General features: G+C 44.3%; 1 protein-coding gene across 1 annotated transcript in view; it reads left to right on the forward strand.

Annotated features, from left to right (window-relative positions):
- The window catches only part of STS (steroid sulfatase), a 2,049,623-nt gene that overhangs the window by 651,509 nt on the left and 1,370,759 nt on the right, over positions 1–27,355 (forward strand). Inside the window, exon 6 of the mRNA XM_086934659.1 lies at positions 22,481–22,617. Within this exon, the coding sequence (XP_086790785.1) occupies positions 22,481–22,617 (137 nt within the window). The remainder of the gene's footprint in view (positions 1–22,480; positions 22,618–27,355) is intronic.

The following is a 27,355-nucleotide window of genomic DNA, read 5'->3' on the forward strand; positions in this document are numbered from 1 at the left end:
CCACCATTTTGATGGGCCGGTATACCAACCAACCATTGAACTCCTTTAGGTTGATTCCCGGCGCCGGCCTCCGTCTGTCTTTTCGACCAAAAATACGTTGCTGAGGAAACTATGGGGGGTGCTGAGTGGAGCAACAGATGGCCTCTTTCTCGAGTAGAGTGGACACCTACTTGTCGATCAGCTGGGCATCGAGAACGGAAAAGGAAATGGGCCTTGGGGGTTCCACCTGAACAGGTCGGCCATAAAACTCTATGTGAAACCCCTTGACCGTCTGCAAGACCCATGCGTCTGATGTGAGCTGGGCCCACACATCCTGAAAGGCCACCAAGTTTGCATAGGAATTGTATTGTCCCGGTCCGGAGCCTTGTCCCTTGATTGCTGGCCACCACAGCCGGTCGCGCAGCCCCTACCGCGACCGTCCCCTTTGGAGAAACGCATCTGAAACACCCTCTTGATATTAGATTGGGCCTTGTCCAATGATGTAAAGGTGGCAACGAATTTCCCCAGTTCCATTGCAAAAGGTTCACCGAACAGCCCTCCCTGAGCGACGGTGCCCACCTCCAAAGAAGCTAAGTCGCCCAGCTTCGGGTCAAGTTTTATTAGCAAACACCTTCGACGCTCAGTTGAGAGGGCGCATTTCATTTTATGGGCATTTCCCATAAAAATGATAGCCCTCTGTGCCCAGTTGGAAATAACTTCTGGGGATATGGTAGAACCAGTGATCTTTGTCTCCACCGCCATATCCAGGATTTTGGTAATTGGACAAATGGCGTCTAGAAGTTTGTCCTGGCATGAGCGCCAGGACCTATCAATTTCTTTCCGTGGGTCCTTTACATACTTGGCCAGGAAAGTGGGCATCTTTGAGTCTAGCTCGGGTGTTAGGGCTACCTTCCAGGGCTTCGTTTTCAAGGGGTTTACGGAGGCGCCCTGCCACAAACTTGGCCACCTTGTCCTCAGGTGCCCAGGCAGCAGAGCACGGATGCATAATTTCGTCCGGGTCCAGCATGCCTGACTCATCCTGGGGCAATGAGCTTGCAGAACTGCCCGGCCGGCACGAACGTGAAGACCCCATTGTCCTCGGTGTCCATCGAAGAACCCCCATCATGAAATGGGGAAGGAGGCGCCGTGGATATCGTGGGTTCCGGTGGCGGCGGGGGGGACGGAAGGAGGTGGCCCGGACTTTGCCAAGAAAGCACTTTTTAAGCACTAAAAGGCGTCCTTTTCCAACCCTTGGGCCCCTTCCGGGCCACCCTCCCCACTTACCTTCTTAGATGGAGGGGTCTCCTCCTCAGGTACCGGAGCTGGGGCAGGTGGGACAGCCTATAGGTGAGCCTGAGCTATTTTTGCGCACTCCGCTACAATGCGATTTGAAAGGCGCTCCTCCATAGGGGCCACTACTTCATTTACACATCAGTAGATGGAGCTATCCACTGCCTCAAAAAATCATCATCGAGAGGTAAGTACTGGGTGGACTCCTTTTCCTCATAATAATCGCCTTGCTCCATCCTGCCTAGGATTCCCAACCAGGGCCTACACACTATGAGGGGTTAATACCTAACAGGCTGAAGACTATAAATCACCAACACAACCCTGGTGCATAGGGGTTAACAGGCCAGCAACGCCTTTCCAATTTGGGCAGATCACAAGAGCGGCAAAAGCTTTGACGCAGACAGGCCGCTGTGAGTGTGTGCACAGACACCCCCAACCACGCAGGCCCTCTAATTGACCTGGCCAGCCACCACCCTGCACCCTGCCTAACGTGCACAACAATCGAGTTAGAAATGTAAACTTGCCCGCAGGCGCTTTCAGAGCGTAATCTCCTGTTTCTTAATTATACAGCCCAGTGGGCGTTCAAGCACTCACAGTGCGGAAAATATGGACCCCAGGGGGCGTTCAAAGGTGTGGCGGCAGGGGGACAGGCTCCGATGCACTCAGCTCCCTTAGTGCGGTCCCCTCAGAAGGGAGACTCACGCTGGGAGCAACGAGACGTGCGGGCGCACCCTGGCGGGCAACAGACCACGCCGCAAGTGGGCCAGCCGCGTAAGGAGCAAGAGAATGCTCCCGTGGCTTAAAAGGGAACCTGTGAAAGAAACCAAACACTGCTAAAGACAGGACAATCAGGTTCGCTTCTGTACGATGGCCCCAAAAATGCATAAAAACGCATATACAAGCAACAAGACCAAAGAAGTCTACACAGAAAAACAAACATCACTTAACTCTGGCTGCAGCAGCGAAGAAAGAGGAGGGCTTCATAAAATGGAGGACTTTTCATTGGAATGGCGTTGACAGTGTAGAAGGACTATGCTGCGATGTTTCCCCATAGATTGATCGGAGTTGATGTTCATGGACCAATATACTTGTTTTGTTATTCTTTATATGATGTTTTTCTTTGTTCTCAAAAGAAAAATACATCTTCATTGCTTTTCTGGCTGCTGTGATTTGGTTTGTAAAATAAAGCGAAGGAAGAAAAGCATAATCTGAGCCTCCGGTCCTGACATAGAATTTGGGGGCAGTTATCGCGTTAATACTGGTGTTGTCTGCAGTTTGCACCAGCTTGTGAAAGGGGAGTTAATTCTATCACCAGTTTTGATGCGTTAAAGTGGAGATAATTCGGAGATAAATCCTTGTGAATATGCCCTTCAGTCTCTCAATGCCTTTCGTGATAGAGTTAAAAGTGTGGGTGTTTTATTTTTCCGACTACGCCCTTGGGCCACATCCTTCACAAGCAAAAAAACACACTAGCCAACATATACTCAGGATCTAGTGTCAAGTGTGAGCACATTAGCGTCAGTCAGACACTGGACGAAATGCACATATTTGCAAAACTGTATATTTCAATCGGTGTTAAACACAAAACAAAATATACATAACCAGAAAGTGCCCATACCAATTGCTTGAAGAACAGATGTTTCATTTATTGTTCCACTATGTTATATGATCTGAAAATTCTGAGCAATATATATGTAATGCAACTCCCTTGTAATAATGTAAATGTATTCCTTCCCTTATAATTTCTGCCTATGCTCATTCAATTATGTAAAGCAAACTGACTTCTTAATGAGGAATGCTGCTCTATACAAACCCAGAAAATGACTACAAAGACTGGTCAGTGAACGTAATAACAGTGTCACGTACAGAAGCAGTAAAATTGATATTGCTTTGCTTAAAATATGGAACTGCGATGCCAAGTCTAGCATCTAGAGCATATTAAGTTGCAAGTACATTTGAGAAAATAGCACACAGACGTGTTATTGTGCTTTTTTCGCATGCACACATCTTACGGACATTCAGTCTCACTCTCAAGGTCAAAAAGAACAAATAGAATCAGCCAGGAGCGTTCTCTGAAAGTTTTGGCCCGAGATGAATAGTTTGTACTTAACCTTTCAAAGATTTCCTTTAATAGGCTGGATTCATCGCCCCCCCAGGGCACGCTGTCCACCAGAGCAAGACAACTTGAGCGGATATTTGTGTCCGCGCGCTCCACTGTGCGCAACCTTGACCACCCAGTCAACATATCCCTCATGTGAACTAGGATTTGTATCTGCCGATGTGAGTTGCGCCCGAGGCTGGGCTCTCACGGTGGTGTCTGCTGGTTAATTAGGGAAAAATGTACCATTTAGTTATAAAAAAAAAGTAAAAGATCAATTTCCGTTGAAAAACACATGAAAATACGAGCGTTCTGAAATATATCTTCTGACAGTGATGTACATTTATTTTCCTCAGATGTACAGATTCCGAATTTCTGTATTCGACCATAATAGTAAGCCATACCCCTATTATCATTTATGCAATAACAAAACGACAGTAAGTAGTTTAGAACTAGCCAACAGTAGTTACTTAATTTAGGGAATGATTATTAAAAATATGTAATGTATTTGTTTCAGTTATAAAAGCTGCTTGATGCCTTACTGAAGGGAGACTGTGCGCTATGTAATGTCAGTTCAGAAAGCTGGTACCCTTGCTCCTCTGTGCCTTGAAATTAAGCATGCAACTTTAAATTGATACATTTCTTCACAAAAAAAGCCTGTGTCACCCACTGTCTCAGCGGTTTTGTTAAGCAGCAGCAGATTCATATTTTAAGAATAACTCTAAAACATTTGGGGGCATGTCAACAAGGGAGCATTAAAAAATTATCGCCACTTTTGCTGTAGTTTTCAAACGAAAAGCGTCGATAATTCTAACGCCCTATTAGCAAGTACACACTAACTTGTGAATCCATGCTTCTCCGCCCTTTCCCTCAACGCCCAGCTTTGCATCTCTAATGAGATGCAAAGTGGGCGTTCCTCCCCAGGATAACAGGAGATTTCTCCTATTATCAAGCCTCCCGCAAAGCAGTATAGCGACAAGAAAAGTAGCGATAACCTCTGATATCGCTACTTTCCTTAAGCCTGCTTTGAAACTGACTTAGCCATGATATCCTATGGAAGGTGGATATCATGGCTAAGGATGTGAGACCCTATATGCAAGCTATCGCCAAAGGTTGTGTGATTATCGCTGGATTTCCAGCGATAATCACACAGTTAGGCAGAATGTTATCGCTGTGGAGATAAGCATTGGTGATAGCACGCTATCTCTGCAATAAAATTCTGAGTTCGGTGGCGATTATTATCCTAGCGCTAAGAGCGCTTAGCGATAATTATCGCCCGGTCTTGATGATATGCCCCTTGGAAACAATAGTTTCTTCAGGTGGTGCTGTATCTCATAGTTTGATTTTAGATAACATGCTTTCAAGGACTTTTTAGTGTGTATGAAGTGCAAGGTGCCCAATGTCGTCTGAACGATGGGACTTCTCTATTTGTAGTGATTGAACATTTATTTAAGGCATTATAAGACAATTTGCTGGAGTGACAATGTTAAACAATTTCAAAATCCAATAAATAGTCTCTAAATTCCTGGTGATGATGGGAAAACGTGCAAGGATGCATTTCAAGAGCAAGAAACAAGAAGTCTTACAATGAGACAAACAAAACTTCTATTTAGTATTTGGGTATTGTTTATTTTTGCAAAATGGGTTCCGCCAGTTTAGTACAGCAAGATTATTTTGTTTTTTGATTATCCGGTTTTGGAAATTTTACTGCAGTTGAGTCTCACTACGTCTGTCTTACCCACCATAATCACCAGCTAAATGGACTGCGCGTGTTTACCATCAGTGTCCAACTTTTAAGATAAGGCTGCTGCGATACAGCTAGGGTAAGGAATGTTTGGCTGGTTAAATGTGAACACGTGCACATGCGTGTTAACGTGTGTGAACTGATCACGTGAGAGTGCTGTTGTGTGCAGCCCTGTAACTGTGCTGAGTTAGCCTGGCTCAGAGGAGACTCTGCAGGGCTAGATATTGACCTGGGGTATCCTTAAAGATAGTAGTGGGCACTCATAGGTGAAGTCAGTATGATTTACTGTTTTATCTGTAGTGACACTATTATACACATAATGTGCCCAAAACTTTCATATTGCCCAGGCTCAGCTCAGGATCCGAACCCAGGTCTTTTTTTATCCTGTTGGGCCATGTTAATTACATTTCTCCCCAGTAGATACAACAAATCCTTTGCCACACAAAAGGAGTAATTAACAGTGCCTTCCCTAGCACCTGAGCAGGAAGGGGTGGGGAAGAAAATCTGTATTTGTTAATTAGCTGTCACACTGTAACCTAGTATTGGCCAGGTGTACCTGACTTCTATAACCTTCCACCCCATTTAAAATCTCTTGCACAAGGGAGAGAGAAAATGTTTTCACTTGAACTGTGATGGCTTCAGCAGCCACGGCCAACTGGAAGGAGAAACCCCTGATGCCCGATAGGACCAAGTATTTTGCCCAAGCTGATCCCAGGACCAGTGGAACCCTCGAAGGGCCAGTGGTCTGTTGCGCTTTACACCCCCCCTTAGGACCAGTTGGGGGAAAGATCTGGACTTCTGCTCCCACAGACTAATACCAGGACGAATGCTGGTGCACGGGCCAGTTTCCTGCAAAGTCCACTGCCTTGTTGTAAGCATGCTGGAACTGGTGGCTAGGGCTCTCTCCCAGGCGAGTAAATTGAGCCCAGATTTGCCCAAATTGGCCCCACAGAGCCAGAGTCATGGCCTTTTCAAGGTTGGCGACCTTTAACCCGTTTGCGATCCGCCACCCACCTGACAATTATCCCCGAGATGGGCCAGGGCTTGTGGGTCGGTGCAAGGGGTATTCTTTCATTTCTACCCTGGGAAGGGCATACATGGGCCCTCCACCAGCCTTATTCCCTTCCCTGGGGTCCCCATCTCCCTAAGGGTCGTCATAGGAAAGACCGGGGAGCGGTGTCGCGCCCCCAAATCAACAAGAAATAGTTTCCCAGGACCTCTTTATAGTACTTTAGTTTTGTTTTATGTACTTGTCTAAAAAAAGACACAGACACATGTAATGTTAATTTTTAGTCCTTCATTAACCCTTTATGCTTACAGTGGTTTTCACCAATGTTAAAATGCTTTATTAACAATGCTTTATTGACATTAAAAATTGCTTTTAGATATGATTAAAGACTATAGTGAACGGTTTATGATTTTTACATGTGGTTTGTTTGCCTTTTAACGTGGTGCTCACTTGATGAAGCTAGTAGGCTTAACTTATAAGATGTGATGACTCTTGATTAGCCAATAGGCCTGTTTTATTTAAAGTGATACCCTCTATATTCTGCTGTCTGGTATAGGTTGGTGGGTACTGTGACTCTTCAGGGTGTCAAATGTGATTTCGTAATGTCATCTAAGGTATTTTTAATCTGCCTTTTGTATATAATTGTGAATTAACGCATAGTATTTTGTAGTGTATATTTAATAAATGTACTTTTTCTTTTTCAAAGAGAAAGCACAGACTGGACAATTATTTATTGAGTGTTGCTTTTGTATGCCAGCGAATGGGGGACTACTAGCCCATATCACCACCGCTGAATAGACGTTAGACTGCCCTGCTTCACTACCTGGAGAGAGTCAAGCTCCACATTGGGGAGCTTGTTTCCCAGTAAGGGGACATTGGTGACCTATTACCTGTTCAGGCCTCACAGTCTGTACAACTAATGACCACATTTCCTACATTTAGCGTGTCAGCCATTGACTGGTGTTACTGAGCAGTGCAGGAGGAAAGTAGATTGTGGTTTAAATTCTTGAATTTGAATTTAAATAGACATTTATGGATCGCGACTATCACTCCGAAAGGAGCATCCTGGCACTGAGTAAGGGCCTTATTTAGAGTTTGGTGAAGCAAAACAAGCCAAAAGTGAAGGATATTCTCTCTCATGTATTAAGAGTGTCCATAACATGATTGCTCTCTTGTTATGCCAGACATGGCATTCAGCACTTTTTTGTGGATGTCCTGTGTAGGAAATTGGGTTATTGGTTGAGGTGGGGGAAGCAATACTCATGCAGCATCCACAATTCCTGTCAGGGTGAAGCACAAGCAAACCCCAAATTGACCTGTGCTTAATCCTCTGGCAGCTAAGCACAAAAGCAGTCAGGCTTAATTTAGAGGCAATGTGTAAAGTTTTATGAAGCACTGTAAACAGTTGTAAAGTGAAAACACAGCACAAGAACAATCCTACACCGATTTAGAAAAATAGAGTTAAGTGTAATGAATTATTTGGCACTGAAGCAACAAGACTTCAATCAGTAAAACCAGGGATATACAATTTTAAAGAGTTAAGAAAAAATAGTGCTTACAATAACAAAGAACTAACTGTGGTTATCTGGCCACGCCGGACTAGGACAAAGTCACAACTTCATGTCAACCATGCTATATTGAGGATGCACCATGCAGCAGTGATTCTGGGAAGCAGCAGGCTGCAAAGTGAGGTTGTGATGCGTCGCCTAGCAGTGGTTCTGAGGAGTTGCGTATCTGCGATGTGAGGTGTTCCGCAGCAGTTCCGAAGAGTTTCATGGTCCTGCATAGGAGATGCATCGTGCAGCAGTGGTTCCGATGTGGAGATGAGAGAAGATGCATCAATCTTCATCGGTTCTTCCCAAAACCACCACAGCTGTGCTGGAAGAGCACGTTCAGGCTTACCTCCAAGGGTTCAAGACTGGGGTGACACCACTTGGGGGGACAAGACTCACAGCAGGCAGAGTCCTGGGCAGAGTTTAGTGTGGTTGGAGACTTTGCTGCAAGCTTCCATAAAACTCAACGCATAGTAGCCATGACAGTGCCGCTGACGAAGGGATAATTCCCGAAATGCATTGGGATTGGATGAAATTACAAGGTTCTGTTTGAATCAACGATTTATGTTTAGACAGTAATTTATATGTATAGATCAGGAGAATGACATATTGATTATTCATTTAAAAATGTATACAGAAAATGTTTGAAGTAATGAAATTTTGAAACAAAAGTTATCAAATTAAAATTGCAAGAGCAACCAAAAGGGAGTATTTTTCAGTTTATATAGGCAGATGAAGTTCTGCCTGAGTTGTGCGGGAAGGGTCTAGTAATGACTGTCACTAGTCTGTATGTATTTCTAGTCTAATCATCCCTCTATCCCACCCAGCACACCCTTAACAAAATTGAGAGGAAAACAGTTTAACATAGAATTGATGAGCAAATAGGAGTGCGCTACACAACCCAGTTTTCATCGTTCAAATGGCGAATTTTGGCAGGTCAAAATGGCAGTTTAAAACTACACGCAGGCTGCAATGGTAGGCCTGAGACATGTTTAAAAGTACTACTTATGTGTGTGGCATTAATCATTGCTTCAGGCCCACTAGTAGCATTTTAGTTACGGGCCCTTGATACAGGCAGTACCACATTACCACAGACTAACAAGTACATTAAGTGTGTCAATTGAGAGGAAACCAGTATTCCCAGGTTTTAGGGAGAGAGCCCAAGCACCTTAGCACTGGTTATCAGTGGTAAAGTGTGGAGAGTCCTGATCCCAGCATAAATGAAGACAGCCAAAACAGGAGGATTGAAGGCAAAAAGTCGGGGTAAACCATGCCAAGGGCTCATCAGTTGGGTTTAGCTGGGTTCCAGTGGCACAGTACCCATTTTTGAGCATACCCTTGCCACTTAGGGTAGTACATTAAGACACAAAAAGCTGATGTGAAGTGTTAGACCCAGCTGTTTCTGTCTGGCTGGGATGCATCGAAGCCAGGCAGAACACGCTGTCCTAGATAGGATGAGTACATTACATTTGTCAGATAACCTATGCTCATCTTTGGGTAGCTTGTCACAAAGCAATCAGGCTTATCTTCATTGTAAAAGTGTAAATTATCGATACAAACATCACCTCCCAATACACTGTGTACGCTACAAAAAGACCCAACACCACATGTATAAAACTCGGCTCTTCGGATTACAGACAGATTGAAATAAAAATGGCGTACACATGGGATATTTACTTGACAATTCTATACACTCGGTGTGTGGCTCGAACCAGAGCTTACTATGAAAACACAAGCAACCAAAACCTCGGGCACCTGCTTCGGGCTCATGCGCACGACCCGCAAGATCCTGCCCTTACTGCCACCTACTTCTAGGAAACTACTCATTCAGGGACTAGTACTGTCCCGCCTGGACTACAGCAATCTGGTTTATCTGGGAGCCCCTGAGGCCACCCTAACGAAACTCCAGCGGACACAAAATGCGGCGGCACGCCTGCTCACTAACATCCCCTCCAGAATGTCCGCCAAGCCGGCCCTCAAAGCTCTGCACTGGCTCCCTGTGCGCCAAAGGGTGCAATTCAAAGCGATGTGTACGACACATAAGCTGATCAACGGATCTGGCCCGGCGATCCTCAGCAAAATGATCACCCCCTACACAGCAACCAGATCCCTACGATCCCAGAATGAGAACCTAGCTAGCATTCCTAGATTCGAAAGAACCCGCACAGGAGGACGACAATTCTCCGTTCAAGCAGCTACGGGATGGAACGCTCTTCCCCGCTCCCTCAGACTTGAACCTAACTACCTAGCATTCCGCAAGAAATTAAAGACTCATCTGTTTCCTAAATGAAGTCCCCTTGACTGTCTCCCCTCCCTCTCGTCCCCCTCAACAGGATCACAAATCTTATAGCGCGGGGATGCCCTTGGGTCACCAGGCGCTTTAGAAATCGTTATTAAATTAAATTAAATTAAATTAAATACAATTGTCGAACGTTTCCATTAGCAGCAGAGCAGCATTGACATATATGTATTAGTCATAAGTATTTACTTGCCCCGTTCTCCACTTAGCCTCGTAAGCAGCAAAAACCCATGTGCGTACTTCCATGAGATGTTCATGATCCAAGCAATCCCTCCGACAACAAAAGCGGCAGAAACATATATGCAGGCTGTTAAGAGGTATTTCCATCTAAAAAATTACCGTAAAACACGACATTCCCAATATCTCATACCCTGTACAGTTGTAATTGTCAATAAATCACAGATTTGATTATGCCACTTGACCCAGCCACTAAGCCACTCAAACTACACCAGCAAATGATACATGGTATACCTGCTGGTGACACTTTAATTAGATTATCAGGACCACCTAAAGCGGAAGGAAACAGTTATGTGTTCACGTCCATCCAGATTAGGTCCTCCAGCATCCAGCAGCGCCTTTACGAGTGTGTGATCGATACTTCCCCTGTGGGCAAGAGACTGTGACACCGGAAGCTGTTATTCTTCAAATTTGGAGGATTTTTCCCTTCTGGCAGAGGTGTGAGATGCAGGTGTTCCAGGCATCCAGCTGTGGGTGTGCGCAAGGCACAACAAGACCCCTTAGGTTCATGATACTCTTAACATTAGAGTACCTTGTGGCGTGTGTCTCAGGAGAGGGAGCCAGCGACCTTGGACTGAGGCCGCAATGTCAGGCACTGTCGTCCTCCCCATCTGAAGGTCGGAGACAGTCTAGGCTGCTAGCTTGGGTCCCACGGACTAGGAAAACTTTCCCCCAAACCCCTCAGACACCACATGCTATAGAGTACAAACTCGAACTCAGCAAACATTCCCTGCACTCCTCAATCTCCTCATGCTATGGCACCCCTAGGTTGTCTGCTAATCGGCACAAGCACAGTCCTCGGCACAGCGTGATTGCTGCACACTTTCGGACGGTTCTTGTACCAACCGACGACACTTCCTCCTGTTTCTGGCCTACCCCGCGTATTCCTTTCAATCTTGTGGAAACAGTGGGATCCTTTTTGTCCCAGGAATTTCATGGACAGGAGGTCAGCCAACTGGCCCTTTTAAAGTGCTTAGGGACCAGGGCCACGACAGTTGGCAGTTAGCAGTAGGCCAGCAACATCTAGGCAAAATGCACCAAATGATAGTTCCCTTCCTAGAGCCGGACAATCCCCAGGCCACCACAAGTCTGCAGATAATTGAGTTGCAGTCCATCCGACTCCAATAGTTCCGCTTGTCAATGTACCAGTGTTGAACCAGTGTAGTATGGTACCAATCCCACAAGCTTCTCTACCTCCTGAGGCCAGAGCCCCAATAGTTATACCCACAGTAGCCTTTGAAGATGAGATAAGTTCAAAAGGCCACCTTTGAAATGCATGGGCAATCTCTAAATTTTTTCCTATCTGCCGTCCTACCCCTGGAGGCTTGATCAATATCTTTAGTGAGGCCAAGACCCTGCCCATTGGAATGCAGGGGTGAATTCCACCCCCTCTTATCCCTCTCAGGAAAGCCCCTTAGAGTCAGAGGTCTGCAGTTTCCCTTGAGACCCTAGTTTACGGCTTATTATGAATACACAGATGTAGCTGTCATCCCAGCACCCAGATGTGGATTGGAGACTGGCTGACAGGCACATAGAGCCTCAATACAGAAATGCCCACTTTCCCAAAGTGGTATTTTCACCTTAGTAATGCCAAATCCACTCGCACCACCAGAGAGGTATTGCCATTACTAACTCATTGATTTCAAACACTGTACGGCCACTCTTCTGTACGTAGGAAATACAGCTCAATAGCCTTTCCACAGATTCCTCATATCAATCCAATGTGAGAGGCAAGCCCTACAGTATGGAATACACCACCCAGTGCCATTCACTACCAGTGCATGTAGCGCACCCGTACACATGCCCTACCTCCTCAACACTGCACCTGCCCCCAGGGAGCACTTCGATGTAGCGAAAAACATCCAGAACCTTGGCAGTTTTTTAAATGCTAAGCAGGTAACAGAAACATGCACACGCAGGCCCACCATGGCAAATGTTTGAAGAGCTATCCCTGTGAGTGACACAACCAGTGCTGCAGGCTACAGGAGGAGCATTTGAGTTACATGCCCTAGGTATATGTCTTACCCCTAGACAAGGAACTTACAGCTAACTCAAATCAATCATGTATTCACTAATCACCAGTATGTGTATGACAAGCACAGCGCTTTGGCACTGAAGGCGAGTAAGCAAAAGCCACACAAATGATGGACTAAATGCAGAACAAATCAAACATTTACCCCCAGTCAAGAGATCTGGGTTAAATCCATCATTCTTTTGCTCACCGTGCCACCCTAGTTTAGACCCAGTGATATGTAAATCAGTCTTGACTCTGCTCTTCATTTCTAACTGTCCAGCCCAAACTGCCAAGCCAGATTCTCCCTGGACCAGACACAGGCATCTTGGGACTGGTGTTGGGGTATAACCCCTCATCAGCCAGGCTAGGTTGAATCCAGTGGCAGGGTGAGCCCGGGACCCATGTCTGGGCATACCCAGCACACTTAGGGCAAGAAAGCAAAAGAGACATAAATGATGGATGAAACTAGCCCCCGGAAGCGTGTTTCTGGTCCAGAGGGGACCTGGCCTGGATGTTCAGGCTAGACTGTAACTAGAATAGTTAGAGGTGCAAAAAAACAATGGATGTAACTCAGATCTGTGACTGGGGGTGAATGTTTGATTTGTTCAGCATTCCGTCCCTCATCTGTTCTTTTTGCATTTGTTGCGCTAAGTGGGAAGGGTATGTGCAGACGTGGGTCCTGTGCTCGCTACACCACCAGATTCAAGCTAACCTGGCTAACAAAAATGAAATCACAAAACCCCTCCTAGTATGCTTGTTTCGAGTCCAAGGAGGACTTGGCCTGACAGGTTGGGCTAGACTGTTCCCGTGGGGAGTAGGGTTAAGACTGATTTACTTATGGCTGGGTTGAAACTGGAATGGCATGGCGTGCAAAACAAATGATGGATTTAACCTAGATCTGTGACTGGGGTGAATGTTTGATTTGTTCAGCTTTCCGTCCATCATCTGTTCTCTTTGCTTTTGTTGCCCTAAGTGGGAAGGGTATGTCCAGACATGGGTCCCGCGCACACCACGCCACCAGATTCAAGCTTTCCTGGCAGTTAGGGCTGAACTGATTTGCATATGGCTGGGTCTAAACTAGAATGGTGTGGCATGCACATAAACTGTGGATTTAACCCAGATCTGTGACTGGTTGTGAATGTTTGATTTGTTCAGCATTCAGTCCATCTTCTGTTTGCTTTGCATTTGTTGCCCTAAGTGGGAAGTGTATGGCCATACATGGGTCCCGTGCAACCAACACCACCAGATTCAAGCTATCCTGGCTGATGAGAGGTGTTACCACGAAACCTGTCCCTGGATACTTTCTTCTGGTCCATGGAGATTGGGCTGGACTGTTCCCTTGAGAAGCAGGGTCAAGACTGATTTGCATATGGTGGGTCCAAACCGGAATGGTGTTGCATGCAACAAAAGATGGATAGAAACCCAGACATGTGACGGTAGGTGAATGTTTTATTTGTTCAGCATTCCATCCATCATCTTTTCTTTTTGGCACTAAATGGCAGTGTCAAAGGCGCTCAAAGTCCTAAGGCTAGCTCATAGAACAACAGAAACCGGGAGTGATAAAAGCAAAAAGTTGAGGGAAAGCACCCTATAAAGGGCCATTTCCATTTCCAACAGGAATAATGCATGCAGTTTGTCTAACCACTGTCAATCGGTTGGGGATACCATACCAACCCATTGATCTTATGCCCACTATGCCACCTCAGTTTGGACCTAGCCTTATGCAAATCAGTCTTTACCCTGCTCCAGTAGGAACAGTACAGCCTGACTGCTAAGGTTAGCAGTTTTTTTTATGGGGTCTGGCTGTGAGCTTAGGTATGGGAGACTATTATTATTTACGAAAGGAGCATGATGTGGCTGGATTTCCTGTGTGCAGCGTTTTTTGCCATAGACCAGTGGTACTTCCTAGGACCCCAGTGGATCCGCAACAACAACTCATGGTGTCCACGACTACTTAGAATATAAAATAATATTAACAGATCAATGAAGTATTTTTAAATAAAGTAGCAAAAATTAAAATTGAACATTTAAAACTTTCTATAAATGTGAAGGAATTTAAGCCTCCCCAGTGGATCCCCAACAACAACTCATGGTGTCCACGACTGCTTAGAATATAAAATAATATTAACAGATTAATTAAGTATTTTTAAATAAAGTAGTAAAAAGTAAAATTGAACATTTAAAACGTTCCATAAATGTGAAGGAATTGATTCCTGGGAGCAGTGCAAATGCATCAAACATAATCAACGATGGATGGCCTCGGCTGGATTTTGAGAAGTTTCTGAATGAAATAAATATAAAATATTTCTGCATTTGTGTATTTGTATATGTATTTTTGTGTATAGTTTAAAGTTTCAAATCATCAAATTGCTTAAGCTGGGGTCCAATGCTTCCAGTGGTAACTCAGTGGCAGTTCTCCCGATTCCAATAATAATCCAGTGGAGGTCTCTAGATACCAATAATATTGAATTGGGGTCCTCAGTAACCAGAAGGTTAAGACCCACTTACCAAAACATTTCTGGCCCAATAAAGGACCAAATAGAGATTGCCCATTGTACTCATCTACTCATAGGGAAAAAGTTCCTGGCTTCTATTTGGCTGTTCAATGTTCAGAATTATAAATAAATATGTTTGGGGGAAAGTTGCGTTTTGTTTCTGATTGGCAAGCATGGCTTAGTGGGTGGGGGTAATAATGGATCTAGATAACTACAGTGACTAGAATTCTGCAGACTCTGCCCACCTTTGTAAGATATCTAAAGCAAGTCAAATGAGCAGAAAAATTATCTGTAATAGTTATCAGTTCCGTATGTGTTGCTAACCAAGCTCCAGCAGCGCTAGTTTCAAGTCTATCAACTAATGTGGAAAGCTTTCTAATCCTCAAATCATTCAAAACAATCACTACAGAAATTATCAAAGCACCAAAGATATTTCCTACTGTCTGTGAAGCAATAGTTTTATTCGTACCGCTACCTGGAAATCCAACTGCTTGCTTAATTGTCCAAATTATCTATGTGATAAACATTGTGAAAATCTAATCAACTTCCCAACTGATTGGCAGGGAATTTAAAATAAGCATTTGCTCCACACACATAATACATTCTAGGAATGGTAGTCTCATTCCCTGTAAATATCTGATCTGTGTAACCCAGAACTTCAACCCTGTGAGGACACTCATTCCATCCCATGCTTTCAAAACTAGGAACATTTCCCTCTCATCTATTGAAACATAGCTTCCCTTTCTTTTTCCAGTCTAAACGCTGGTTCTGCTGTGTTCCAAGATTTCTGTACCTCTCCTCTTCCTTTACACCCTTATTTTCCCCACTATCTCTTCCCATCACTGTCCTGTTCTCAATTATTGCTCTCCTGTCCTTCAGGTCAGCAATACATTTCTTCTCTATTGAACTTAAAAAAACAAATTAGGTAGGACAGCCCAGGCCCACTGAACAAAGGATGAAGCCCTGACATTTGAAGCCAGCTCAGGAGGATCCGCTTTGAAGTTTTGATGGGTAAATATCTGGCAGTAACGTAAGCTAGGGATGAAGCTGAGGTTCTGCTGCAATTTTCAAAATTCCTCTGGGGAGGACTAAGCCCTCGGGGGCCGGCACATAATTAATTGATTACTTTTGTTGAGGGAGGGGGCATGTGTTGGACTCCCTCCTCAGACTCCTACTGGGCTAGTAGACACCTTTCTTGGGCTGGTGCTATCCCTGTGCCCCCAAAGAAACAAATAGAGTGCCAGGATCCGATACCCGTGGCCCAGGAGAACTAAGCTTGCTCTTACCAGGAGCGGGAGCCAGAAAAGAAGGCTACTCTTGCCCAGCAGGATCAGGAGAAACGGATGTTTGCTCCTTCACCAGATTTAGAAGATGCCCGGGGAGCGGACTGGGCAGTGCAGTTGTGGGCTCCCTATGCTGCCCCATTACTGTCCATGTCTCTGGGGGCCCTGGGTAGAACAAGGGCATACATAATTTAAAAAGAAACGATTAAAAACAGCAACATAAGGAGAGCCTGCCTACTGAAATCAAGCAACAGGGGCCTATGGTATAATAGTCAGACTCCCAGCTGGTCTGTTTCCTAGTGCCCTGCAAGGGATTTTTATTTGATTAGTTATCTGTCCTGTGGTGCCCAAGGGAGTGGCAGGGGCACCACCAACGTATAAGGAAGGCAGCAGCCCCCCTCTTGGGCACCTTTTATAAATCCACCCTATGTATCCAAGGTTCTAGGAAGCATGGCCCAAGGAGAATTTTTGTCACATTTTGAAAGCACTCCTTTGGCTGAAACCTTTGCTCTACAGCTCCAGAATGCAGGGACCTCCTGTTGGTGGTCCTATTTCAGCATTTTATGTGGCCTAAGCTTGTAAAACAAAGACACAAAAACGTTATATCTTGTTTTCACTGTTTTATTTAAAGTATATCTCTGACTATGCTTTATGGTAAACATTAGATCGTAATATTTTTATTATCAATATTGATTGCATTTAAACATGGTTACTGATTTTACAGGTGGCTAGTGTTCCTATGACATGTTGACAAAGCCAATAGGCTTCCCTCATATATGTCATGACCCTCTGACAAAGCCTTATTTAACATGATGCCCCATGATATTGTGACGTTCTATTTTGTAGCGGTGGGAGGGAGGGTATTGTGATGTTGGGGGGCATGACCCCATAAGAGTTAAATGTGGTTTTAGAATGTCACCATAGTTGTTTCCAACCTAATGTGCAGTATTTAGTAGTTTATATGTAATAAATTCTCTGACTGGATAATGAGTTATTGAGCGTTGCTATTACATGCCAGTGAATAGTGATGCAACTTCCCCTGAGTAGGATTTGGACTGCTCTGCTTCACTACCCCGAAACAGCCAAGTGCTATAATGGGGTGCTTGGTTCCCAGTAAGGGGACAATTGTGGACCTATTCCTTATGCAGGCCTCACAGCCTGCACAACTAATAACTAAAAAGTTCTCAGAGTCCCCCCTCAAATTTATGTAACTCCTTGCTGCTTAATTGTCTGTTCTGATGTGAACTGGTTCGCCCATTTTAAAGTGGGTAAAGTTCTGAACAGTGTTCCAGATTGCTGTTAACTCCTTGGAAGTATGCAATGTATTCGAGTGTGACCAACTGTTCTCATCTCCAGATTAGCATACACTCTCACAGACCCTTTTCCATTGACATGACCAGGGTTAGTGGGATTTGCGTGGTCATACCTTTATATAGATTTTCCTGACCCAATCACCTTTTGTGTCCTGAATTATCTCTGCTGAAACAAGAACCATCGGCTCGAAATTCTGAGACTCCTGAGACCAGTGATCCAACAAATTAATGACAATAGGTTTTAGATGGTGTTGAGCCCACAGTACAACTTCTACTGTAGATGACATTAAACCCTATGCAGTTACCCAGAGCCGAGCTGGAACACTCAGGTGGCTCTGGTGAAACCTTGTCCATTGTGTTGGTTGAAGCTGTAACAGTTTCAGATTTACCAAAAATCCCAGTGATTATAAGGCTTAATATGCTGTCTTCCCCATCTTCTCTGCCTTAAAGATTGAATAAACCTTGATTCCACTCTTATTCCAGGGCTGTAATTAACACCCTTTTCTCCAGTAGCACCTTTATCTCTTACAACATGGTCTCCCTTTTGTGTTTGGGCTTTGGTAATGGAGTACTCATATTCCAAGATTTTGGAGGCTGACAAATTCTATTGCATACCAATTTTCTGCAATAGATAGAACCCATTTGAACACTTGTTTTTTTCCATTGAGGAAAAAAGTCTTATTCCTACTCCATTCATAGTGCACTGGTAGTCAGTATTTTGGGGTTCACTGTTGAGTGAGAGGCATTTGCGGCTGGGATTTCTCCTACTATAGGACTCCCTGATCCCCAAGCCTGGTCTCGAGATGGGTGTATTCCTTTTTTAACTCCCTGCATTATCAACTTACAAAAAAATATTTCTTCACAAGAAAGGCTGTAACATTTATTTTACTTACACCAATTTCTAATGTCAGTTATCTCCAAGAAATGACAGCATATAAAATAGCTCTTTGTGAAAGGCCAAATTTCGAGAGCTTGAGCCACAGGTTCCTTCTTCCTGCTATTGCTATGCATAGCAATGCTTATTATGACCCTGTCATGTCAAACAAAACATCAGAGAGGAAATGGGATAAACATTCTTTCTTCCCTACAATCCCTATAGGATCATTCCCCTCCTGCAGGGTCAAACAATTGAACATCTTTCAAAAGAGTCTGGGTCACATATGCTGCATAGGTTGCAGGCTTCAACTAAAAATTAGACCTTTGTACTTTCTTTTCAGATCCAGCAAGGTTGACTCTTCAGAAGCTAAGGTAGAAGATGAATCCATACTGACAAGGATCAAATTTACTTTTGGCAACTGTGAAAAGCTTTTCTTAAAAGCATTCAACAGATACCGCTTTGACATGAAATGTGGAAACTGGATTTATCAATATACTTCCTTTCCTTCAGGACTGTGTTATTCAAGACACCATGGAAAGGCAAATCATCAGGCGCCGAGGCAATATACTGGGCAAAAAAAATCATCTTGCACCAACTCATTCTGAGGAAAACCCATTCTGAGGAAAACCCTGAGATGCCTTAAGTTTCATGTGACAGGGATCCTTCAACATATTTCTCCTGTGTGCACCCCTCATAATCATCATCATTTTTTGCCTCTGTTTGTGGTTCTGCCAAAACTGCACTCACTGCATCATAGATCATGGTGTGTAAATCACACCTGCTAATAGAGATGATGTCATCATCCTGCTGCTGTTCCTCTGCAGATACATGGTGGCATTTTTCTAGAACTTTTTTGGTCTCCATTATGTCACCCATGTCCCTGCTAAAGCAGCGGTTCCTGTTTATATATAGTATCTTAATGACAGGCTTTTTCTCGTTAGAACTTAAGAAACCATGGCGCTTGCCTTCTCCTACTTGCACGCCAAAGTGAGCACTCCATAGAAGCAGAGAGCCCTTGATGTTGGGTGATAAAGCAGCACACCCCAGTTGCCCAAGCATACTTCCCACCCTAGACACAGCACCTGGGCTAGAAGAGTATACACCGGCGCATGGCACATCAAACAGCCCCTCACTAAAGACAACGACTTAAAGAGTAAGCACTTACCTTTGCTCTAGAGTGGCCGTCCAGAACAGAGATACAGTAGGAAGTTGTGGGGAGGAAGCAGAGGTACATGAACATTGTAGCTTTAATAGAAGAAAAAGTATGAGTTTCCAGCTGTATCTGGCATGTATATCGGGGCCTGGCTTTATTAATAATTGACTGAGTTGAGGACAGACAATAGAGTAATGACATGTTTGTTCTCATCTTAGGCCATGCATGACAGAGTTAGGCATGGCCAAACACAAATACATTACTCCATTTCTCGTCATACCAGGCATGACTTTGTGTCTAAACGTTAACTGATTGTAAGTGATCTATGTATAGACGTTTCTAAACAATTTTGTCAAGAAGTAAGATCTGCTACGAGGCAATTTTTCAACCATGTGTATTTGTCTAGAAATGTATCAGACATGTAGCGTGTAGGTATTTTCTGTCACTTATGTGTGCACAGGCCAGGACACAAAGTGGCAAAAAACAGATTGCAGAATTAATATTTCCACGTCGTTTCGTTTTTAAAAATAGCACAAACCTGGCAGAAGGTGATAGCCCACATTTTGCTTATTAACAAATATTGGTAAAACCAAGAGGTCTGGCTTAAATGCCCTAACACACATCATTTCTGCAAGCTTGTATTTGCTATGTTGGGTAATAAAAGCCAGGCCAATTGGCTTTGTCAAAACTTGTGTTTACATGGAGAACAAAGGATTAGGGACAGTGGGTAAGAGGCGGATGAAGGAAACAATGGTAACATTCTAACAGAACAGAAAGCAACAGGGAATAAACATATATGGAATGTCAATAGGAAAGATTAAAAACAGGATCACTAAACATTTTTGGCTGGCTCTATTCTGGTCACTGGTGATAAATTAAGTCAGTGCTTGCTCTAAACACTTTTTACAACTGTATTGTGAAAACAAGAGGTGGTAACATGTGGGAAGAAGAATTGTGCACATTTGTTGTATGGCATTTTTTGTGGTGATAATGTGTTCTGTTGTTTTCTGCACTGTTGTGTTTATGTGCTGTGTTACTGCAATGCAATTTTGTCATGTTGTACCGCGGTTGTGGTGTTGCGTTCTGTTTTGACTGTTTTGCCGTGACATACCACGTTACTTTTTAATTGATTATGTGCTTTATGTGTGTTATTTTATTAGGTTTAGTTTTTTTTTTTAAATGTGCCACTAACGGTTGTTATATTTTCAATGATAAGCAGCACATGCCTTGCAAGTTCCTGTTACAAGCAGCTATTTACCACTTTGCAATGTCGTAAAATAGAGCTGCTCAGGCTCTTCAACTACTTAAGACACCAAACAGCCCAAAACGGTAGCAGCAACATGTCTTAGCCTTGTGCTCCTAGTGCTCTCTTTGTAATTAAGCCCAAATAGGGGACAAACGATTGGGAAGACAGAAAATACGCACTGTAGCTGTAATAACATTTCTTTTTTAAATCCCACCTGACGTAAAAAAAAAAAGCATTGAAAAAAGCAGAACAAAAAATAATTTTGTATGTATTACGATTGTGTACTTTTGAGATGTAACATAGTTCCTCATGCATTCCAGTGTAAGAACTTCATAGAAGGGTAATGTTTCCACCAAACAGCCTGAGGTGGGATGGAAATACTCCCCTGGGTGGAGCCAAAGTCAAATCTATCTACAATTTAAAGACTTGGTAACACTATGGCACTCAGACAGCTGTGCTGTCAAGCAACACCTAAAAATTCTACTATTGATTAGGTATTATTAGATATTAATGTATATACAAATTCTGTTTTGTAAAACGGGTATCAGGTCAGAATCATTGGAAAATGTTACAGAAAAGCAGGGGGACTGCAAAAAAAATATAGCCTTTACTACCTAGTCAAAATAAAAACCAAAGAACAGCTACACCAAAATGTGTGGTGATTTCACCCAAGTGTCGAAGGGATGCTTACAATGTCCAGAGCATACTAATAAATGAAATAGTACCTGGAACTATATGTACATTGTCGCAACGGGTGTGTGCACCTGATCTGTGCGCCTCTAGGTGCTCAGTGTTATCACAGAAGGGTCCACAGACTCTTGTGTACCCCCAGACTCTTGTGCGCCCCTCTGTAATATTCTTTGCACTGTCACACATGCGCCCGCATCGTAATATAGATGTCGGCACAGATGCAAGCAGGCCATTAGGAGGGGACAGTGGGTCCATCCCATGTAGGTGCAGTCACTCACTGCACCCGGCTGCAGGAGGGTCCTTCCCCTCTTCAAAGTGCAGGCACATTGCCGCCTGCACTGTGAAACATCAAAGCCGCTCTGTCTTTAACTGGGTCGGCTGACCCCAGGGCTGCACGAGTTTGTGGCTGACCTGGGAGCAGCGCATTCATAGTAACCAGGGGGCATATTACCAAGCAATAGCGATAATTACCGCTATTGCTTGGTTAGAGACAAAAATTTACAACTGAGCTGCGGCGATTTTTACCGCAAATAAACCTTGGTATTACCAAGGTTTATCGCAAATGCGATAAAAATCACCGCAATGCATGAATATCGCTGAAAAGTCAGCGATATTCATGCATTACCGAGCTAATGCTCTTAGCCATGTTATCCACCTCCCATTGGATAACATGGCTAAGAACTGCTCAGGGCAGGTTTTAGCTTTTGGAGATATTTGCGCTTAGCGCGAATATCTCCAAAAGTTGGAAATAGGAGATAGCGATGTTAGCGACTGTTTTCAGTCGCTAACATCTTGGCACGCCCACTTTGCATGTCATTAGTGATAAATATCACTGACATGCAAAGTGGGGCCCAAGATGGTCGCTATCTCCTACTAGCTGTCGCTAACTGGTGTTAGCGACAGCTAGGTAATAGGGAGATAATTTTATCTCCGCTTTCTTGGCTTTTAAAGCCAAAAAAGCGGAGATAAACCCCCTTGATAATATGCCCCATGGTTCCCTTTGCTTTTTTGCAACCGGTCCACCTTTAGAAAGATGCACTGTGACATAAACAGGGAAGGTGCACCCTACGCATAATACAGCCCCTTGTGCCCTTTCTGTTTTCACGCTGTGATGAACACCAAAATGAATTTTTGAAAGACTGACCAAACCGTTGTGTAACTTGGATAATGTTTATAATGATAACTGTTTAACTTTTTCAGAAACATGGACAATCCCTTTCTTCTGTTTCTATCTCATGTGCAAGTCCACACTGCTCTTCATGTCTCTAAGAGCTTTCGAGGGAGAAGTAAGCACGGACTCTATGGCGATGCAGTGGAAGAAGTGGACTGGAGTGTCGGTAGGACAAATAACAATATGGCATATATTTCAGTTCTAAAACATTTGTTTTTACTACAACAGTGAACTGACGTTTCTTTGTGTACAGTAAAATGCAAATGTTTTATCTCATATTATCACTTTTGCATGTATAATTAAAAATTATTGAGTAGCTTGTAGCGTGGCCCTACTTCTGCATGTTCCCAGTTACTTAAGTCAATAATGTATATATAAATAGTACATATTCAGATGTGTAGAGCGCAATAGGCTATTAATACTGTTGTTTAGAGGGGGAATGGGACAAGGTGCAGGAGAGGTGGTCTTTAGTGAGTCATGATGCTCCTGCCCTTCTCCAACAATGGTAATAAATAGCATATCATATTCTGGGCATTTGTATACATGGGTTGTGCCATGGAATATTTCCACGTGTATTTATGATTAACAATTGTATTTAACCAAAGTCAGCATGCAAGGCGTTAATTTTGAGAAGCCAGTTAAAATTAAACGTGTGCAATAGCATGACTATTAGGAGAGTCCATGTGTAAAATCAGTTTCCGTCCCCATCAGAATTTTCAGATCCATGAGAACACTGCAGATCTGTTTATTTTCATATAGAGAGTTTGGCTGCTAAAAGAAGCTTACCTCACAGCATGGAAGTTAAGGTGAACATGAGAAATTACCAGTAGAATTGGAACCGGAATTACGGATTGCCCTAGAAATTCCTAATTTCTAAGAGAGCCCTCAAGTCGCACAGTGGGGAGCAATGTTACAGAAAGATTACTGGTCTACTTGTAATGAGGGCGAAAGTGTGCATAGGCTAACCTCTGTGGTTAGCACATAAGCAAGGCTATAAAAAATAATTACAAAATGCAGATCAAGTAACAATGCATTTAGGGGCAGATTTACAATAACTGGTGCAGGGATGCGCCAGTTATTGTGCGCCGCAATTCCGCCACCCAAGGTGCGCTGCATTTACAATGCGGTACAAAAGGGGGTGGTGATGGACGGAGCATCTGAATCAATCAAACACTCACACCCAGTCAAAAGATCTGGGTTCAATCCATCACCGTTCTTTAGCCCACTCTGCCACCCCAGTTCAGACATGGCTATATGCAAATCAGTCTGACCCTGTGCGTCATGGGACCAGTCCAGCCCGAACTGCCAAGCCATGTCTTCCCTGGACCGGAAACAAGCTTCCGAGGACCGGTTTCTGGCATTTCTGCCGTCTTCAGCCGGCTTCCTTGAATCCAGTGACAAAGTGAGCAAGGGACTCACGTCTGAGCATACCCTGCCACACTTAAGGCGGCCAAAAGCGGTACAAAAGGGGGTGGTGATGGACGGAACATCTGAATCAATCAAACACTCACACCCAGTCAAAAGATCTGGGTTTAATCCATCACCGTTCTTTAGCCCACTCTTCCACCCCAGTTCGGACATGGCTATATGCAAATCAGTCTGACCCTCTGCCTCATGGGACCAGTCCAGCCCGAACTGCCAAGCCATATCTTCCCTGGACCGGAAACAAGCTCCGGAGGACCGGTTTCTGTCATTTCAGCCGTCTTCAGCCCGGCTTGCTTGAATCCTTGCTCACTTTGCCAGATGTTCCGGGTAGAAGTATCAGGTCTGATGTGTCCAGATCTGAAAAATCGCGTAACGATATTTCTTTATTGTTTGAAAATGCAGTGAAACATTTGTTCATGAATGAATTTGCATCGATTCTGTTTCTGCATTTAGATAGTTCTCATGCAGCTAATTTGCTGTACCCCACAGCCACAGCTTAAGGAAGGCTGGGGAGTGTGTCTCCTGACCCAGTACTGAATAGCTCAGAGTTGTGCTTATTGTGAGCTGCAGAATTTGCCAGCATAGTCAGCCCCCAAAAGTTGAAGTGAGAACGTTTTGGTTCAAAGTGTTCCATTAGGCTTGAAAGGTGAATTGTGGGCGGTGCGTTTTCTAGCTGGATCATATCTGGCATCATAATATCTGGAAAGTCATAAAGAGCAGATTCTGTTTCCATGTATTTTGGCGAACATGAGCAGTGCTTTTTGTGTAAGATGTGGCTTAAAGCTGTGTGGCATCTAGCATAATAGCATCAGAAAGATTGAAGGAGTAGATTCTGTTTCTATGGGGCTAATTTTGATAGCGGTTTGACCACCGCCCGCTGTCATGGCGGTCAGGAGACTGCCCGACATGCAGGCGGCAATCCAACCACCCAATTAAGATGAGACCTTAATTGCTGCTTGTGCTGTGGCCCAGGAAAAGTGCTACAGCATAAGCTGCAGTGTTAAAGTGCTCTTTCTACACATCTGTGCACCATGGTATGCCTGGCACATGGTGCATGGATGTGTGTGGAGGCACTACATGTGCTCTCAGGGCCACTTTGCAGTGGCCCAGTGGGGACAGGGGCCCTGTTTCCGGCCCCAAAAGTCCATTTCCTCCATTGAAACTACAATTCCGATCGCCGCCCCGTCGGGATCAGTAGATTCTGTCGGAGGTGGCGGTTTATCCCCCCCACCTCTGCGGTCCGACCGCGTGCATTGTAATTCAGCAGCCGGACCGATAGCCTGTCTGTTGGGCGCACACTGTCAGTGGCGGACCGTAATCAGGCCCTAAGTCTCACAGGAGACCATTACAGTGCATTATGGAAGAAGTGGCAGCTTTGTCCTGTGAACATGGATTAACACTGCAAACCAAAAACGGTTTCTTGTGAGTAGCTCCTTTGGTTTTGTAGATGTGGATGATCAAATACTGGTTCATTATCATCATCATTTTAATGTTTTAGTTCATTAGACCATAACAAATAGCTTTGCAGTTCATACAGGAAATGTGATAACAGCGCATGTTCTATGCTATATATTCATAAGTTACCAAAATAGGTTTGTGTGAGTGCTGTAGTGAATGCTAACATGCTATTTGTGCCCTAGACATGGCAAAGGGAAAATCCAGTGTCAAAACTAATGTGCGATAGTCATCTAAAAATACATCCTGTTTAAATATTGAGATGCAAAAATGAACAATCTACATAAGTCCTATCTAGAAACCGATCCGATATCAAAACTAATGTGCAACTAGCATGTAAAAACATCCATCCTATATAAATAATAAAGTGCCAAAGTGATAGACATTCAAAAGTCATATCAAAGAAATGAACGTGTCAAAGGTAAAGTGCAATGGGCTCAGCAAAAAAGGGTGGCCTGTATAATTACTCAAGGCAGACAATTAAAATAGAAAGGGGCATATTGGGAAACAGCTTGTCAGATGCACAGTTGAATAGCTCCTGTTGGGGATAGAAAGATTTGATGTTGATATCATCCCAATCAGGACACGAGAACCTGACTAACATCATGGGTTCTGGACTGTAGGTCCCAGGCTTTTGATCTAGACTTGGCAGATATTAAACATGTCACCAGATTGCAGCTGAGGATACTGACCTCTGGATTGAAGCAGGCGATCACAGCTTGCCTACAAGTGCGCTGGCCGTGTTCCAAAAGGGAATTCTCAATAGCCTTCTTCTATCCTGCATTAATGCAGGGCAATGCAGATGAAAGGCATAATGTCCTCTTTTCCCGACCCGCATAGGCGGCACTCTACAGGATTCTCCACCTTCTCCCATGTAGGCAAGGCAGATCTTGATATTAGATGTAAAATCTGTATCTTGCATACCTTAACTTCAAATAAAGTACATAGGTTTCACCAAGATAAAGATGCAGGTTTAGTATCATACAGCTACTGATAATCATCCAAGAATGAGACCTCTTTGATAATGTGGCTGGGGCATCCCAGATGACATGTGAATGAAGTCTGCTTAGTGCTTCCTCCAAATATGTCTTCGCTAGACTCTAAGGATTTTAATTTATGGCTGACCATAAATTTAATTTAAGGTTCAAATGCAGGCCGATTTCATTCTATAGCAGCACTTACTTGTGCACATAGGGAGCGGTGGCTGCTGATCCTGACAGTATCTCACGTGGCCTGATTTGGTCTCTGCCACAAAAAATGTTAGGGTTAAATTAACATTGCAAACTGTCTTCAACAGAATCTGCTTCACATACTGGAAACAAAAATTTGTGCTAATCAGGGTTGGACTGAGAAAGCAAACTAGCCCTGGCTACTATGTTGGACGGGCCCCTGGGTGGTGGGGGTGGGGTCGTCGCGGGGAGGTGCTGGCGGGAAACGCTGCTGCTGCTTTTGTTACAGGGAGCTGATATTGTAGCCCTGCTGCAAGGGCGACCCCCTGACAACACGAAGGCATGCAGGTGGGGAAGGACACACGGTAACACCATGGCGAATAGTGCACATACACACATGGGATACGGAGCCATAACCTAGCCCTGCCTCTCCCCCCCGCCCCCCCCTTTCCCCCCCCCCGGGGACGACCGACCTCGCAACCAGCTGACACAGAGCCACACCTCCCCAACATCGGACGCACCCCGCCACTCATCCACACACACCGATTCACAATCGCAGAGCATTCACATCTCGCATGGACACGATACCTGGCCGCGGGACTTTGACAATCAGAGCCGTAATGCAGCACCCCCTTTCCTTTGAGTTAATGTTCGCCCCCTCCCCGATATTTCTTTTACTTCCTCCCCCTGTTCGGAGGTTGGTTTCACAGACTGTTGCCCCCCAGTTGACAGCGCTGTACTATTATGATTAACGGACACATTCACAAGCACATACCATACGGTAGCCCACATCACATTAATCCGCTGACATACGACAATGGCCATGAAGCGCTCACAGACAACAGCACCACCACA

This window comes from Lissotriton vulgaris, chromosome 8 (assembly GCF_964263255.1).
Source record: "Lissotriton vulgaris chromosome 8, aLisVul1.2, whole genome shotgun sequence".
NCBI lineage: Eukaryota > Metazoa > Chordata > Amphibia > Caudata > Salamandridae > Lissotriton > Lissotriton vulgaris.